This window comes from Struthio camelus, chromosome 30 (assembly GCF_040807025.1).
Source record: "Struthio camelus isolate bStrCam1 chromosome 30, bStrCam1.hap1, whole genome shotgun sequence".
Lineage (NCBI taxonomy): Eukaryota > Metazoa > Chordata > Aves > Struthioniformes > Struthionidae > Struthio > Struthio camelus.
Window position 1 is genome coordinate 4,062,915 of NC_090971.1, and position 19,235 is coordinate 4,082,149.

Below are 19,235 nucleotides of genomic sequence, written 5' to 3' on the forward strand. Positions count from 1 at the left end.
TAATTCTGAATGTGCACTTTGTCTTGGTCTTGCAGTTTGCAAGGTCACTGTGTGCACGTGTAATCCTTTATTTCCTTAAAGTCTTGCCACTAAGTAAATGTGGAGCCAAATGCAGCAGTATAGATGGTGTTGGTTCATGTAGCTTACATTCGATTTGATTTGAGTTTTCAAGCTTACAAAATAATTTTGTTGGTAAGAAAATGACTGGAGAGTTGTAGCTGTTTTGGGCTGTACTTACTGGACTAGAGAAAGAAATATTTGGGTGAACATAGATACAAGAGGTTTGCATTGCGTAATGGCCTGTAGGGTTCTCTCCTTTTCTTGAATTTGGATAATAAAAATTAATTAGCCTAAAACTACTAGACTGCTGGCCAGTTTTCCTTTGTACATCAGCATGTAGGAAAAATCCAATTTTCAGTGGCATGGTGTAGCCTGATGGACTGAACACTGGGCCTAGAACCAGGAACTCTCACTGATTTGCTTTCAAGCCCCATGTCATACCTCTCTCTCTCTCTCTCTCTCTCTCTCTCTTTTTTTTTTTTTTGAAAAATGGAGATTTTATCTAGTTACCTGTGATCTTCTGAGTAATGATACCATTTTCTATTTTTCAGGATGTTCTTAGTTGAAAAGTTGTAACTACAGATAGAAATCCCTTTAAATAACATGCATAGAATGTGTGAGAAGAAGTTTTTATCCGAGACTGCAACTAGAAGCCTAGTTTTTTGAATGCTTTGTATTTTGTGTTCTCAGCAGCATTTCTTCTGTCCTCAGTGACCCTGGCTTCTGTCTTCCAACCCCTGTCCGCTACAGTTGCCTCAGTCCTGCTGGGATCACCAGATCTCTTTCACAGTCCTTATCCTTCCCCCTTTGCATACAGCGCTCTTGTCTCCTGAGCCACCCCTAAATACCACCTCCTCACTGCTGTGTTTCTGATTGCTCTCTGGGCGAGAGGCGTAAGTACTGTGGCTCCTGGACCTGCCACGTGCTGATGGGCTGGAGCGTGTGTGTGGTGACCTGCAAGGAGGCCAAATGTCATAGATAATTCTTGAACTCATAGACGCGTTTCCTTTCAGGGAGGATATGAATATAGATCTCATCTTCATCTTAGTGACTAATTTTTTTGGAACTTGACTGTGTTACATGCCTACATCCACCTTTGCAAAACTGGGTCAAAACTGGCTGACAGGTTCATAATAATTGATGGATGGAACGCAGGATCAGGGAGTCTTATTCCTTAAAAACATAGTGCGTTTGCGTTTTCGTTTTCCTGCTGATTGTTTATAAGGATCTCTGCCGCAAACCTGAAAGCGACTGCTTCAGGATGGGTTTGTTTGGCAGCTAATTTAGGAGTCTAGATTTCTGTTTAGCAGATGTGTGTCTGAAGGGAAATGAAACCCAACTGTCTGCTGTCTTTTCATTGTGTTCCTTATGATTTAGCCTTCAGAATTGCATAGAAGATAAGAACAGAAAATCGGGCTGAATTGGTTCCCGTGATGTCCTTTTCAGTCTGTTGATATTTTTGGAGACCTGCTTCTCATGTATTTGCATTTAGTCCACTTTCAGGTGCTGTTTTAAAAATGAGTAAGATATTTAAAAACTTTCTGGTTTGCTCCTAAAACAAATACAGCCGCCTACAAGGGTTGTTCTCTTACTGCTCCTGGGATCCGTTCTGGAACTTGAGAACGGAGAGCTTTCCTCAAGGTGCTGCTGCAGCAAAGTGGTGTTTGGTCTGGAACGGCTGAGTGTGTCATACCTACAGGGTGAATGGGCACCTGGACAATGTATATTGCAGTAGCAGTGTCAAAAAGACCTCAGCCCTTGTGCTATACTGAAAAAGTATGTGTATGTCCTTGTGGCTATCATGTTTCACCAGGCGTTCCTGTTCATCTTATGCATAAAGTCCTTTTGAGCATTGCTGCTTTTCACATCCCCAGCTCTGTAGATATTACTTGTCCTTACTCTTACATCTGACCACGTTGAAACGCGTGCGTTTAACTTGTGCCTTGCACAGAAACCTGTGATTTGTCCTCTTTGGAAGTTATCAGTACAGCACCTTTGTATCTTCTGCAAATTGTTTTTGTGGTGACTTTTGTTTTCTTTCAAGTCACTGTTAACAATACAATGGGTTGCCCAGCTTTTTTGTTCTTTGGCAGCGGAGGAAACAGCAGTTTCTGGCTCCGTGCTAGTCTGTGTGCAAGCGCAGGAGGCAGTGTTGGCGCAGTGGTTAAGTAGCCTGCCCATCAGGGACTGGAGACCCTTGCATTAGCAAGTTGGTACAAATAAGAAACTTTTGCCTTAGTTTTTTATGGAAGTTAAGACAAAAAGGTTCCCTCTAATATCTGGTGGCAAATAGGTGAATTACATATACATAGTAGTGTCCCTAATGATACATAGGATCATGAGCTTTTCTGTTCCTGTACTCCAGGAAGTACAACTTCAGGCGTGGCGTTTTTCTTCTGCTTTTTCTGTTCTCCCTCATCCCCATCCTCCTCCCTGAATTATGGAAAGTTCTTAACTAAAAAGCAGGTGTTGCAGCATGTTTGAGATCCAGTTTGCTCTTGGGTTAAGCTTAACTTTCCTGGTGCCTCAAAGGATTAACACTACATTGTCTCTGATTTTTGCATGCTTTATCATAGGTTTCATTAGCAGCGTCGTTCCTTGGATGTAACTGCTTCGCTGGGTCCAGAATAAGAGTGGCAGTGCTAGGAGTTGCTGGGCTCTGACTCGAGGAAAAATTTGAACTGTCCTATGGATGAATTGGAAAGTATATAAGAATAGTCCTGGGCTTTTGATTTTCACCTGTGATTTTTAAAATGGTTTTACAAGAAATCATATTTTTGTAATAGGTAAGAGGAAGGCTTGGTGTTTTGAAACATCAGTTGCATAACTATGCTTCTCTGGAACGTTCTAAAATATGATTATTTGCTTTCTAATGATTTTTAATATTTATTTTATTTCTGATATAAAACTGAAGTTTACTTTTGTTTTTCTTTTCCTTCTACAGAGTAAAAGATGCTGGCTACCAGTACTAGAACAGATTGTCTGTGGAACGCATCTCTGTAAATCTTCCCTAAGATTACCTGAAGGCATATATTCCGCCTGTGATGGACCCTCGGAATACTGCTATGTTAGGCTTGGGTTCTGATTCTGAAGGGTTTTCTGGGAAAAGCCCCTCTGTAGTAAACATTGGCACATTGGTGGGAAAAGGAGAAGTAGAACTAGAAAGTTGCACCCAGGAAGAAGAAGATAGTAAGAAGAAGAATCGGGAGGGGAATGGTTCGGAAAATGGGAAGAACGAGGCTCTGACTGATGCACAGCAACAGTTTTCAGTGAAAGAAACAAACTTTTCGGAGGGAAACTTGAAACTGAAGATCGGTCTACAAGCTAAGAGAACGAAGAAGCCCCCTAAGAACCTTGAGAATTATGTGTGTCGGCCTGCTATAAAAACCAGCATCAAGCAACCAAGAAGGGCACCAAAGAGTGGGAAGATGACAGATGAGAAGAATGAACATTGTCCTGCAAAACAAGTGAGTAGTGTGCTTCTGCGTTGGTTTGCAAGTTATAGTCAATTTAAACTTGTTTAGAAGTTTCTGACATCCCTGCACAATCATATTCTACTGACTGTTTTTCCATGTAATTTCTAATATTGAAAATGCCAAAGTTAAAAATGGTTTGATTTCATTTTGATCAGCGGAAAAATAATTTTGCTCTTTCACAGCTTATCAGCTTTGGTGTTCTGTTTTGTTTTTTTTTCCTCAACTGTGAGAGAGAAATCATTTCCTTGTTGGCATGAATTGATATCATAGGTAAATGCCTGAAAAGTAATACAATAGTTTTTAGTCTCCTGTGTAGAAGAAAGGTTTTTTGTCCCTATTTAAATAGGACTGTGTATTTACTGTGCTTATCTCTATAGTATCTGAATTTATATTATTTTTCAACTGTTAGAACCATTGTTTTTGCTATGTGTTTTAACTAACACTGTTGATAAAAGTATCGAATAGTGTCTGAAATGCAAAAAATATGTTTCTAGATTTGATAGAAAACAGACCAATGACATGCAAAGGCAATGGCATGAAAAATGTGCCAGGTGTTTTCCAAATGTAAGGAGACAGCCCTGCCCTTGAAGATGTCTTGTTTTATGATATGCGTGATGTGACAAGTAAGAGCAGCTATAACAGAAAGGGAACAGAGGATAAATGGCAAGAACCCTTTTTCTGTTGCCTGGCATACCCATACTTAAATTTTCTTAAGGAAGAGGATCTTCAAAGAGACGAAGTAAATTTACCCTTAAAGAACGAGTATGCCATATGTTAAGGGTGATGACTAAAATGACTTTTTCCAAACTTTTACCTTTTCAGCTTAGATTTTTTTCCCCAATATCAACAAAAGGGGCTCTTAGTCAGCCTATTGAACGAGAAATGCTGAAGCAAAAGTGGTATATTGTCAAACTTTAAGCTGTAGCTGAGGCCTCTCTAACATTCTTATAGTTTCTGATGCTTTCTCCAGCTTCATCCTGAAAAAAGAATTGGAAAAGTAGATTGCTGTTTGTCATGATACTGCTAGCTTTGTTTAAAAAAGCAAAAACCAAAAAGGTAGATGGGTTACTATGAGTTAGGTGTTAGGCCGATCTGAGATATCAGTTCATTGATCTCTCCTGATGTTTGATTTGAGGTTCTATTTCTTGCAGTTAAGACTTTCTTAACAGCAAAGTGCTCAGTCATTAAGTATGGAAACCTTCCCATTGCATCAAGAGATCATGCCCAGGGAATTTTTACCAGAAATTAATAGAATTAATATTGGAACTCAGAAGGTGACGACATGATTTCTTCATCCCTTGACATCTTTGTTGATGGGTTAGATTTCTTTCTCAAAGAACCATCCTATTTCAAATGGAAATTGGAAATTTGACAAAAAACATTCAGTAAGGTGAAGTTCGTGGTCCTTCTTAGATGAAGGTCAGACGAGATGATCACAGTGGTCCTTTCTGGCCCTAAGTTTTTAAACTAGATTTCATTATTTTAATGATACCATTCTTTGATATGCCTAATTTCAGCTGTTCTAAGTGGAGTTACTCCTGCTGCTTTTCTAATGATTAGTCTAAATGCATAGCATAAATAAAAAGTCAAGTCTGTCTCCACAACGTAAATTCTCATTTTTTTAAATACTTTCTTATCTCTGACTAATGATCTTTCATTTGAAATATTCCGTTCTCTCTGAAGAATTGTACTAAAATGGTTTTTAAGTTTGTTTGCTATTGTGTTCTCTGTTGCCCTTCTGGCACTTTAGATTGTTAGAAATGTCTGTTTTACAGCATCATACTGATTTCCAGCAAGACTGATGAAAACTATCTTAATAGAAACAAATGCTAAACATGATTTAAAACTACTGCATGTTTTAGATATTATACTGTATTTCATTACAGTTAGAAAAAAATCAGAAGCAGGTTTTAACTCTGCAAGTTACACTTTGGAGAAACGAAAGCGGTCTGTTAATCTTTCCTTTCTGTTGAGGGGGAAAAATTCAAATATATGATAAATTCATTGCAAGGTATGGCAATGTTCTGAGGTGTGTTAAGTCATGAAACTGAACTGTCTGTGCTTTTAAAGGAGGAATTGAGAAACTGAATGGAAATTTAGTGCTTGCAGTACACTCAGTTAACCGCTAAGAGAGAAAGAGAAGTCATGGAAATCCTCTCCTGTGAATGTCAGCATAGAAATTGCAATATTAGGATAAGACTTTGTACTCCCATGTCATGATTGTTACGCTTCTATGTTAAGCTTACCACTGAAATGACTCTTAAAACTTGGGCAATATCCTCAGTTTTATCAACAGAGGGTTTATCTCCGTTCTCAAAGATGAGTGGATTAATTGAAGTTGGTACATTTTATACTTACAGTTTGTTCTCCAGAACCAAGTAGGCAATGAAGTTAATTGTCTTCTGAAGAGAAAATTACAAAACAGAGACCTAGAAATGGCTAAGATTCTCAGGTGTTTAGAGAAACAAAATTAGAAATTACTGTAATAGCAAAACAGCATTGAATTTGCTCTTTGACACTGAATGTAAAATTGGTATTTCCTTTTTTTCCTCTTCTTTTTTTTTTTTTTTTTTTCCTCAGAAGTATGTCCAGACAGACATTACTATATGGCCCATGTACATCCTCCTAAGCTTGAAAGTGTGAGCCTGATACATAAATACAAACTCTATTTCTCTTAGTTTTAGCATAAGAGGTGTATGAATGGTTTACCTATGCATACATGGTCAATACAGCCAATGGCATAGCAGAGGAGGGCAAGCAGCGATAGTAACAGTCTCTGCTGTAATTCTAAAGTATTCACGGTAAAACAGTGAAGCAGGATGGAACGTGCCCTTTCACTCCATCTCCTTATTTCTTTGTAAAACTGCTGAGTGCAGATATTCTGTAGTTCTTTCTATTGCCCTTGGTTATGTAGGCAAGCGCTGCAGGAAAATCTACTGATGAAATCACAGCCACTAATTGAAAATTTTCAAGAAAAAAAAAAGTACCAAAGCTAAAGAAGTCTCCATTTTTATTCTTTTTTTATTCTTCTTTCCAGCCGACTCAAGAAGAGTGGCATACAGGAACGTTTTCTGCAGGTTCTGGGGCATGAGTTTTTGTCTTGAGCTAGTTGCACAAAGTCATGTTGTTCCTGGTAGTTAGCTAAAACTTGCTTTGAGAAACAACTTACACGTCTTGGTATTGAAGAATAAACACCAGACATGCTTCCACCCATTATTTTGGGAACTTGTGTAGAATATATTGATACTGCAACTGCATAAGCATTATGAAATTTCTGTGATTCTTCAGAATGCTCATGTTGGTATGTCCTAGGCATTGGATGGAAGAACAACAGCTAAAATGATAAGGGATAAATGTATTTTGAAAATATCCCTTAGTCCACGCTTGCTAAGTTTCCAGGCAAAGTAAGAAAGAAGCTAAATGCGTCATAGCTGTGCTATGCTTTTGGAAAAATACCTGCAAAGACCTACAGAGAATCCGTGATGTTATGTAATTTAAAAATAAAATATTTGCTACAGCAAGTTCTCAGCAGATTCACTTGGTAGTTTGCACTTGAACTATTTGTATCACATCCATAAAAGTTAGAAACCTGAGGAAATGAGACTAAAATCCCCATAGATTTGTCATGATGGCAAATACGTTGTCCAATGAAAATACCTGATTTGGCAGTGAAATATGACAGTTGCTGTTGATGGAAGTTAAAAAAAAGTCTGAGATCATGCTGTAGTGTAGCAATGAATGCCTTTTTCAGAACTAAAGGCAATTTTTGCTGTTGGCTTCTGTGATGTTTCTAGAATGAGTGATTATAACCTGTTAATAGTTATATCAAAGTAACTTGGAATTTTTATGCATCAAGTTAATGATGCAAGTCTGGAAAGCGTGCATCCACATAAGGGATTTACAATTTTAAATCCAGATCAGAGCAAAATTAACAATAATACCAAATTTATGAAAATGTATGTGTTTTATGTAATTGCTTTGGGGGACTCTTTTTGTTGGGTAGTTTTATACCAAACAGTTACAGCTAAAGATTGCACAAGAACTAATGTTCTAGATCTTAAAGGACAGAATGATTTTTTTAATACAGTGTAATCTAGACCTGTCTTTAATAGCTTTGAACCTAGCTGAAGTCTACTGACTGAGAGTCAGACTAATATATAATAGTCCAGAACTTTTAATTGAAAATGTATGTAATCTAAGAAAAAAAATGTTCAGACTCTTATGTGGCACAGTTAACGTGCATTGCACATGCAGGTATCAGTGAAGAAGCTTGAAACATATGCTTGTCCCTCAACATATTAGGTGAGTTAGATGGATGAAGCACCTAGGAGACATGTTAGATGATTTTTTTTTTTTTTTTCCCTGAGAATGATTTGTTAGTACTCCTCACTAAACCGTCTCTGCATTAAAATCCAACTTTATGCTTTCTCTAATATAAAACAGTGTATTTGTTCAAAGCAAACAGCGAAGTAGGGCTCTCTGGTCCATTGGACCACCAGAAGAGAAAGGTGAAATGCCAAGTGAGATGCATGTATGCCAGCTTAAAGCAGCACAGACAAAATGAAAGCAAGAGACTGGGTGTGCATTTGCAGAGCTGTGTGTGAACGTGGCCAAACAAACCATTGAAGCTTTAAAGCGCTGTATTCATTGAAAGCGCTCTGTACTAGGTCTTGGACTTGAGATCACTCCTTTCCATGTAATGGACTGTAGGTTTGCACAATAAAAGTCATTTTAGGAACAAGTGGCACCTTTTTTGTCTCCAGTGCTCTAGGACGTATCATGGCTGCCCCCCCAGCTGTCTGTTTTGTGAGTAGGAGGGCGGCTGGGGGAAGTTCCTGAAATGTGAAGCTCCAGCATAATTTACATAAGATTGCAGCTGCCATGGGAAAGCTGGGCTAAATGCCAACCTGTTCTCCATACACCACAATCTCTTTTGCACCACAGCTTTAAAACAAGTATCTGATATGACCTGAGAGTCTCATTCTTCTGCTGCAGCAAGGTTTGGAGACATGTGACCCCAACCAGTGCTCATGGCCACCATCCCCAAAGAAGAGAACTTTGATCAATGACATGTCGCTGTTTTGTGAAATCTTGTTTACTTTTAGGAAACGCTTTTGGCCTGGCTGGTAGGGCAGTGACCATAATGGCCAGTGAAATTTAGCTTTTGGTACATCAGGGTTTTAGACGTTGATACACGCTAGCCCTGGCCGTGTGGGGTGATCCATTTTGGCTAGTTTTTAGAGTTGTAGCGATGCTGGTTTGAGCTGAGATTTACCTGATTTCCTCAGTATATGAGCAGTTTAGGGTAAATGAGCCAAGAACTACAAACCAGTACTGTTTCCAGAGCAGCTTCTTCCACTGTTGCCTTCCATTAGACAAACTCCCAGTTTACAGAAAATTTGCTTGTTATTTCCAAAGTTCATGGCTGTGCACCACTTAAGTTTTATTTCTCTTACCAGTTTACAACAGTATCTTGTTCTTCCTATATGATGCTCCTCAGTGATAGCAATACCTCCTGTTCACTTTTTCTGCTTTGTTATCAAATGAAATTGCTTCCTTTAAAAAAAAAAAAAAAAAACCTGGATTGTTTCTATTAATGCTAATTATTAAGTAGTTTTATAAAAAATAGAAAATAATTTCCCCTATGAAATAAGGGAAGGGTTTTTAAAAATGCAGAAAAATTACAAACTTTTCTCAGCCTCTTGCCTGTTATTTCAGTAGCAGTTTGTTTTTTATTTTCCATATTCTTTGAAATCGTTTTCAGTAAGCTTGAAAAATCCACTTACCCAAGATGAGATAGAAACTTCCCAGGGCAAATGCCCTCAGCTTTCGATGAATCCTTGTTTAATGCTAAAATCGTGTCTTCAAAATCTTGGTCTCTTTGTTTACATCAAAGCTAGCATTTGAAAGTGTTTGTTTATTTCAGTATCTAGTAAAACTTCCAAGTTCTTTATTTGGAAATGGAGACTAATAGGAAAACAGCAGCAGTTTGAAAAGAAGCGTTTGGTACCCAGAAATGGTAGAGGAAAAGAATACAACTGAAGGAGTCCAGTAGGGTGGCAGACTACACAGAATAAATAAAAGAAAGTGTGTGTGTGTGTAAATTTTTATATGGAAGTCCATGTTCAGGTGCCAGACTCTTCTCTTACAGGCCAGACTCTTCTCAGTGGTGGCCAGTGAGAGGATGAGAGGAAACGAGCACAAACTGAAACACAGGAAATTCCACTTGCACACAAGAAAACACATCTTAAGTGGAATTTTTAGAAGTGTCTAAATATAACGAGCAAAGAAGATTTAGGTTCCAAAGTTATTTTTAAAATTTAAACCGCTAAAAGCCACAGGAAACAGGAAGTAACTCTATGAAGGTGGTCCGTAGTGCTGATCAAGAAAGACTATTTTAATGCTATTCAATTAGCATCACTAGTATTCACAGTCTGCCTCAGGTGTATCACACAGTGTCAGCTAGAATGGTTGAATTGCATGTTTGGAAGCATGTCATGGGTCGTGCTGGCTGATCAGCCGTTTCCACCTAAGTGCCAGGCATGCATGTGGGCAGAAAGAAACATGCCTCTTGCTCCACCACTGCAGAAAGGCAGTAGCTCAGGATCTGGAATGCCTGTTTATGTGCCGCAGAGGCTCTGGCAGTTCAGGCAGCACATGTTACCCAAGCAGCTACTTCACATCTCCTAGGAAGTTATATCAGAGTGAATCCAGCTTGCAGTCTCCTGTTTAAATCATGCTAGTGTAGCTTGCTCAGCAAATACGTTGTTCTTCAGCAGCACCAAAGTTTGCTGTTTACCAAATAATTTCAAAGTGATCCCAAGTTGTATCTGTCTTCAGCATAATTGAATATTGGCCAACCATAGTTACGTTTTTGCAAAACATAATGAATATAATGCTGATTGTAATTAATTACATCTGGTACTATGCAAGCGCCTTACTCGTTTTCATTGCACGGGGCTGGATAGATATGGCAATGATGTCTTTCACTCTTAATAGTCTGTTTAACACTTAAGATCGTATATGCCATAAGGTTTTCCAGCTCTGTGCATATGTAATTGTCTTGTAAAGAATGAGAGTCTTACAATCGCTGCAGCCAGGGGCTAAGAATGCATTTCAAAGATAATCTGTTGGGAGTTGTATGTAAAATTAATGTCCTTCCAAAAGAAAACCTTAATTTATTGGGGGTAATGGGTATTGCTTTCTTTTTTTTTTTTAATTGTTTACTCTGTTTTGTTGCTCTAGTACAAACAGCAGAACAGTTTGACTTATTTTAGTACAATCAGCAGTCTGCTTTGGGGAGAATCCCTTACTACAGCGGTTGAGAGTATTGCGGAACAAGATTGAGACACATTGGTAGAGCTGTGCGTGGACATGTTCACAAAATGCCTACCCTTGCAGCGCATGGCTCGGCAGAAATATTTTTAAAAATATTTTTAATTGGGGGACAGATTAAATGGTTTGCATTGGCGATTGGGAGTGAGAGCGGGTTTTCTTACCGTTAAAAAAAATCCTTAACGAGCCCACTGAAATATATTTGCTTTAAAACTATCAGGTTCATGCAGCGTGTGTTTGTATAGGTACCTTACGATCAAAAGCAGGTATAATGATCTCAACATGAGAAGATACTGTGTTACTCAGAGAGAGTCTGTGCTCTATTCCTAAATAATTTTTCTTTTTGTTAACTTCTAGGACCCTTCGAAGTTTTACAAGAAAGCTGGAGAAGTTGCAACAGTTGAATTCCATGTGGAAGAAGGTGTACAAGTAGAAACAAATCCTTTAACTAAGAAACTTTCTCCGCTGCAGTCTGAAATGACAGATTATGTAAAGTCATCGCCTCCAACTCTTATCAGTAGCCATAATTCTGATTTAAAGGATAGAACACAAATTAACGGAGCAACAACTGTAACAGAAAAATTGGCTCAACTTATTGCAACTTGCCCTCCTTCAAAGTCTTCCAAAACAAAGCAGAAGAAGCCAGGAAGTGGAACTGCAGCTGGTTTGATTAAAGACTCTGGGAAGAAGCTACCGGGAACCATAACTGCAAGTGGATTAGTTAATAAAGATTTGGTAAAGAAATTGCCAGGATCAGTTATTGCCGTTGGATTAGTTAACAAGGACTCAGGGAAGAAGCCATTGGGGATTGGTAGTGCAGCCATATTGGTTAACAAAGACTCGGGGAAGAAGCCACAAGGGATTGGCCCGTTAATTGGATTGGTTAACAAGGACTCTGGAAAGAGGCCACCAGGGATCAGCACTCCAACAGGATTAGTTAACAAGGACTCTGGAAAGAAACAGCCAGTGACTAGCTCTGCAGTTGGATTAATCAGCAAAGATGTCGGGAGGAAACCGCCAGGGATCAGCACTCCAGCTGGATTAACTAATAAGGAGTCTGTAAAGAAGCCGATAGGGATTGGCACTCCAGCAGGATTGATTAACAAGGATGCTGGGAAGAAGTTGCTGGGCATTAATAGTCCTACAGGACTGGTTAACAAGGATGCTGGGAGAAAGATGCCAGGGACTGGCAGTACAACGGTTCTGACTAGCAAAGACTCTGGAAGGAAGACACCAGGGACTGGCAGTCCAATGGGACCAGTCAACAAGGACTCTGCGAGGAAGGTGCCAGGGATTAGCAGTCCGGTGGGACTGGTTAACAAGGACTCTGGGAAGAAGCCAACAGGAATCGGCACTCCAGTCGGTTTGGTTAACAAGGACTCTGGATCTCTGAAAGCAGACTCTCTTATGCCTGCCTCAGAGCCCTTTAAGCTTCCTTGCAATTCAAACCTCGGTGGCCTTGAAAGCCATGAGACTACAGATTTACTGAAAGAAAATCCTACCAGCAAAACATTTGAGAAGCATATTATAAGACAGAATAAAGAAAGTATCTTGGAAAAATTTTCAGTTCGGAAAGAAATTGCTGATGTAGGCAAAGAGGTATTTAATGAAGGAACATGCATTCCACAGGATGGTTACCCAACCAATGAAAAAGGGATTTATGAAACATCTAAGCATGAAAAGCAGCCTCCAGTATATTGCACTTCACCAGACTTCAGGACAGGAGGTGCTTCAGACGTATCTACAGCAAAGTCCCCATTTAGTGCAGTCGGAGAGGGAAATCTTCCATCACCTTCACCCACGGTGTCTGTTGCCACTTTAAATAGGAGCCTCTCAACAACATCTTTGCAGTTAGCATCAAATTCTCTGCATTTAAGTTCCACAGCAGATCTCTTAGAAGGTATTTCAGATCAGATTGGCAAAACTCAGTTTTCTTCTGACAGTACACTTCTGAATATAAACAGAACATTGAACCATACTCTGAGCACTGATTTTAAAGGTGCTGATAAAGATTTAAATGATTCAAAAGCTACTCATGTAGAAACCTCAAGAACTAGTCCCTCTATAGGAAAAAAACCCATTTTGGCAGCTGAAACAAGCATTCATGCTACTGTGACCCCTTCAGTAGTTAGTTTTACAAGCTTGTTTAGTAGCAAGCAGTTCCTAAAGATTGGTGCAATAACTGCATCGGAGAAATCCTGCCAAGGAACGAAAAATCTGAGCACCAGTCAGCAGTCAAAACCTTTAAAGAAAAGAAAAGGAAGGAAGCCAAGGTGGACTAAAGTGGTGTCAAGAAACACGTGTCGACCTCCGAAGGGTCTAGAACTAGAAAGGTCCGAGCTTTTTAAAAACATTTCATACAGTGCACTATCAAACGGTAATTTGGAGCAGGCCAAATTCTTGAAAAACATAGGATCCTCCTCATTTGTGGAGCATGAGTTTGTCAAGCATCAGTTGCCAAAACTGAATGAGGCTGGTGGGCAGTCTCTTGCACTGTTAACTGAGACTGACAAGCAGACTCAAAAGTTCTACAGTACTCACAAACAACCCTCTAGTTTGTGTCTGTCGGATGATTTCTTACCTGACATGTATAAACCCAAAAGAGGAAGACCTAAATCAAAGGAGATGCCAGAGCTTGAAGGTCCCCCCAAAAGAACTCTAAAAATCCCAGCGTCAAAGGTCTTTTCAGTGCAGTCAAAGGAAGAGCAAGAACCCCCAGTTTTGCAGCCCGAGGTAGAAATTCCCTCCCTAAAACAGAGCCTGTCAGGACAAACTTTTCCTAAAAAGAGAGGGAGACCTAAAAGACAGATCAGATCATCAATTAAAATGAAGCCACCGATTCTTTCTGTGGCCCCTTTTGTTGCAACAGATAATTCGAACAAGATAGAGTCTGAAAGCGATCAGCATCGAAGTGGGGATTTTTTTGAGAGAAAGGACCAGCTACGAGGGCCAGAAGAAGTCCAAAAACCTAATATTTGTAGCATGACTGATCTGGAAGTAGACTCAGACAGAAAAGTTGCCAAGAGAAATAATGGACAGTTAATGAAAACAATTATCCGGAAAATAAATAAAATGAAAACTTTGAAGCGAAAGAAACTTCTGAATCAAATTCTCTCTAGTACAGTGGAACCAAATAACAAAGGGAAAGTGCAATCTAAACTCCACAACACAGTGTCAACTCTTGCTGCCACATTTGGTTCAAAGTTAGGCCAGCAGATAAACGTCAGCAAGAAAGGAACCATTTACATAGGAAAAAGGAGAGGAAGGAAACCTAAAGCTGTCCTAAATGGTATTTTAACAAATAATTCAGCTAGTTTGACTGTTCTTGAGAAGTCTGCTCAACAGACTCCTGGGACATCACTAGGACAAGTACTTCCCCATTTGCTGCCTTCAACAGCTAATAATTCAGAGATTCTTCCCTCCCCGGTTTGCTCTCAGTCTTCTGCAGTGAGCGGGGGACAGAGCCCTGTCAGCAGTGATGCAGGATTTATTGAGCCCAGCTCAGTGCCGTATTTACACATACACTCCAGACAAGGAAGTGTTGTTCAGACACTTGCAATGAAGAAGGCTTCCAAAGGAAGGAGGAGATTATCTCCACCTACGTTGTTGCCAAACTCTCCTTCTCACTTGAGTGAGCTGACGTCGCTGAAGGAAGCCACTCCTTCCCCCGTCAGCGAGTCTCACAGCGATGAGACGATTCCCAGTGACAGTGGAATAGGAACAGATAATAACAGCACTTCAGATCGAGCAGAGAAGTTTTGTGGGCAAAAGAAGAAAAGGCATTCATTTGATCACGTTTCCCTTATTCCACCTGAAACTTCCACCGTTTTGAGTAATCTAAAAGAAAAGCATAAACACAAGTGTAAGCGCCGAAGTCATGACTACCTTAGTTATGACAAAATGAAAAGGCAGAAGCGAAAAAGGAAAAAGAAGTATCCTCAGCTTCGAGGTAGGCAGGACCCAGATTTCCTTGCTGAATTAGAAGAGTTAATAAGCCGATTAAGTGAGATCAGAATAACTCACAGAAGTCACCATTTTATACCCCGAGATTTACTGCCTACCATTTTTAGGATAAATTTCAATAGTTTCTACACTCATCCTACTTTTCCTTTAGATCCTTTGCACTACATTAGAAAACCTGATTTAAAGAAAAAGAGAGGCAGGCCTCCAAAAATGCGGGAGGCTATGGCAGAAATGCCTTTTATGCACAGTCTCAGCTTTCCCCTTTCCGGTACCGGATTCTATCCCTCTTACGGCATGCCTTATTCTCCTTCTCCCCTTGCAGCTGCTCCAATAGGGTTAGGTTATTATGGAAGGTACCCTCCAACGCTTTATCCTCCTCCGCCTTCTCCTTCTTTTACCACCCCGCTGCCACCGCCTTCCTACATGCATACCGGCCACTTGCTTCTCAATCCCGCCAAATACCACAAGAAGAAGCATAAACTTCTCCGCCAGGAGGCGTTCCTCACAACGAGTAGGACCCCGCTCTTGTCGATGAGCACGTACCCCAGTGTTCCACCTGAAATGGCTTATGGCTGGATGCTTGAACATAAGCATCGACATCGCCATAAACACAGAGAACATCGTTCTTCTGAACAACCACAGGTTTCCATGGACACTATAACAGCTAACAGCTCTTCTAGAACAGTTCTGGAGTCCTTGAAGCGCTACAGGTTTGGGAAGGAGGCTGTTGGCGAAAGATACAAACATAAAGAGAAACACCGATGCCATATGTCTTGTCCACACCTGTCACCTTCAAAGGGTTTGCTAAGCAGAGATGAACAGTGGGTCAGGAGAGAGCCTTCAGAGTCTAATTCATTAGCACTGGGATTGCAGACACCGTTACAGATAGACTGTTCAGAAAATTCCCCAGGTCTGTCCCTCGGAGGATTTACTCCCAGCTCTGAGCCGGCTAGCAGCGACGAACACACAAATCTTTTCACAAGTGCAATAGGCAGCTGCAGGGTCACCAGCTCGACCAGCACCAATGGGCGTAAAAAACTAACTGACAGTCCTGGACTCTTCAGTGCGCAGGATACTTCGCTAAATCGACCTCTCAGAAAGGAACCGTTGCCTTCCATTGAAAAGGCACTACAGCCGCTGCCAGGTAGGGGAGCTTCAGTTGTATGTACTTTCCTGGGTGCCTTGCAATCTTATGTTACACCAAACATGCCATATAAAAACCTAGCAAAAATAGCTTTGGTTTTATAGCAGTTTTTCGGTGTTGACTGTTAGTACTGCTCTTGCTTCCACTCTCGAGAATTTCTGTTCTGTGAAAGTACTGTTCTGTGTAGTGTTCGGTGTACGCTAATGCGGTATCTCCTAGGTACCTGCTTAGGAGACTACCTAAGTACCTCTTCCCACAGGATTTGTCTTGCTTTTGTTATAGCAATGTATAAAGTAATGTGGAAGATTTTTTTTTTATTAAAAGGTCTAACTTTTTTTTAGATTTTAACTCTCTGGAGAAAGTATGAGTTAAAATTTCTTTTTTTATACTAAGTAAGTCATCTTTCTGTTTCTTTTGAAGTTTGGCTGACTGGTTATGGACTAGCAGTTAGTACTACTATTGTGAATAACTTTCCTTCCATTCAAGAAAACGTTTCCTTTTTCTTTCATAATTCTATTTTACGTATTTTGATAATCATTACTACATTGTAGCTTTAGTCCCTGATTTGGGGCCTCTAGGTAGTACTTTTAAAACGGTTGCTAAATGATGCTGGGAATGCATAAGAGCAAGCTTTGTTTTTTAAATTACTGCTGTATTCGTAATTGGGAAACTCATAGCCTCAAGCAAAGTTGAAACAGAACTATCTGAGACTGTAAAGACAGCAAATCACGATGATACTCTCAGAGAATTGTTGTTAAAGGAAAAGAGCTCCACTCTGAAACTTTAAACTTATTCATTTACATGGTATTAAGAAAAGAATGTGCAATATAAAGATTAGGGCTTAATTTCAAAATGATATAGTTTGCTCAGGTGTTAGACATCGCTTTTGCTACTGACTGAAATGGCTGGATTCTTTCACACCGGTGATGAGGATTATTTCCGGTGCTGAGTGGACTGTTACCTTGCAATAATTAGATTAGAATTCAGGTTCTTGATATATTTTGTTTTTACTTTAAAACATATTTAATTAATTACTCTTTTTTGAAAGCATCTGTTTTTGTGTTGTGAGCCAATCTGAGGAAAAGAAAATACACCTACATACAATGCTGACAGAAAAATATTCCTATAATTTTGGTATGTCTGAAACTGTACTTCATATCTCTAAAACTACTGGAGGGAGAGGTCAGGAGAAAGCGATAAAAAGCCATTAGATTGCTCCTCCTGCTGACTCTGGAAGGAACAAAAATCAAAGTGCTAAGTCATCCAAGGGTTAAATTTGGCTCTGAGGAGTGAAGAATTGGTTGTGGTAGCTAGTGCAGTTCTGGGAATTTCCTGAGGAATTCCATTACAGTGAATGATCTGACTTGGGTTTTTATGAGAAACAGCCTAATTAAAGGAAAAAGCAGAAACGTTTTAAGCTAAAACCTGCTCCTGAAGGCTCTGAATCACTCTCCCTCTTATAGTGCATTTAATTGGTGAGTCAGATGAAATGTATCACTTTCAGTAAGTGTATTTCCCACAATTGGAACCAGCTGTTTTTATTGTGAGACCAGCTTTCAGTTCAGCATTCATCTCATTCACAAGGGCTTCTTATGCTCCACATCATGTGCATGGAGTATATCAGAGAACTTAAACACTGCATCTAGCCCCATGATAAGAGGGTTTTTTTTTTATTTTAAGAACATTGTCAAGTTGCATGCTTTTTTTTAACTGTAGTGCTGAATTGTGGCTCTGTCACTGTAACTATTACTGTGAAAGACGGTTTTTGTATACTTGAGAAAATAGCATGGGTGGAGGAAAAACCTGTGGTACCTCCAAGACTTACTTTCTTTATTAAACCAGATGCAGTTAATATGTGTGGTGGAAAGGACACTGAACCAGAGCAGTTTAAATGAATAGTAGGAAGCTAGCATCAGGAAATGCATTCTGAAATTATCTTATATGATCCCTAGGGGATATTCACAATATTTTATTTTAAATTATGCCATATGGAAGTTATCCTACCTTTCCATAAACTTTGAATGTGCTATATGTTTTTTGTTGAATACAGTTAATACCTACAGTTATGCCAACAGGAAGGTCACCAGACTCTAACATTTTATCTTTAAATGGTGAGTTTGAGTGTAGCTTTGATAATACTCGCCTGTGGCAGAGTGTTCTCATTGGCTGCTTCTACTCTAATGATAACAGCTGGGCATCAGACCTAACAGCTGGGAACACGTCACGGAGAAGGTATGTAAGCAAATCAGAGGACTAGCTTAGTCTAGCATCCATGAGGCAAAAACACTTGGTGTCATACAAGAGCAGCATACAGGCCCCGCTCAGATTTGGGCTCCTGAAAAAGAATAGATTTATCCTTGAAACTCTAGCTTTGAATGCTCAGAAGAAGTATACTCCCTTGTTATATGTTGTTTTATTCAGCTGTCAAAGATAAAGTAATTTTGTAATGAATCCCCACCCCTTCTCCCAACCTGGTGGATACAGGAGCAGACCGTTACCCTCCCAGGGACCAGAGAGCCTCATACTTTCCGTATATCCTTATTCATCTGCTGCCTTGACTCTTAAAATATGTTCTGATTAGCAGGTGTCCTTCTTCTATCAGTATTTGCTTTAGATAGATGGTCTTCTCGTGCGTTTGTGAGGCAATCCAGACTGGTAGAGAAGTGTGATAAGGTAGATCAGCCTTTGGCACCATCAATTACAGATCTGCCAAGGCTCACAATAGACCTGATATGTGGCCGAATACTTTTTCCTTGTGATGCTTTCTCCAAGTATCCTCACCGGACTGGAAATAGGGCAGTCCACAAGTGGCAAGACTTCTGTTGGTTTTGTGAACGGAGCAGATTTTTGTAGTATGCTGTTACCATTCATCTGAAGTTTGCAGTGGTCTTTAGTAAACTTCTGTTGCTTCACACTATTAGTTACTTTGAACAATTTATAGCTTATCATAGACTGGTTTCGGTAAGCTGCTCACTATTCCTGGAAGGAAAGGGAAGGAAAAAAAAAAAAAAAGCCGTTCAATTGGGATCCATGCAATTTAAAAGAATCTTTACTGCCTTTATTCCATTTAAAATAAAAGGACAAGTTTGAGACATGTAATCATTAGTCTAATGGGAGATGTATATGCGCTTTCCTATGTTTAAAAGAACTTGAGATATCATATGTTCAGACAAGAAAAAAATGCTTTTTTGCAAATGCGAGTTTATTGCATTTTAATTGTAACTGCTGTGATTTCAAATGATATACTAATTGTCATA

At 39.6% G+C, this 19,235-nt stretch overlaps 1 protein-coding gene across 2 annotated transcripts in view; it reads left to right on the forward strand.

Moving 5' to 3' along the window:
* Positions 1-19,235, forward strand: part of ASH1L (ASH1 like histone lysine methyltransferase) — a 61,263-nt gene that overhangs the window by 5,376 nt on the left and 36,652 nt on the right. For both annotated transcript variants that reach the window (XM_068922256.1, XM_068922257.1), the window contains exons 2-3: positions 3,005-3,527; positions 11,229-15,978. In XM_068922256.1, coding sequence (XP_068778357.1) covers positions 3,105-3,527; positions 11,229-15,978 — 5,173 coding nt within the window. In that variant the 5' untranslated portion in view covers positions 3,005-3,104. The remainder of the gene's footprint in view (positions 1-3,004; positions 3,528-11,228; positions 15,979-19,235) is intronic.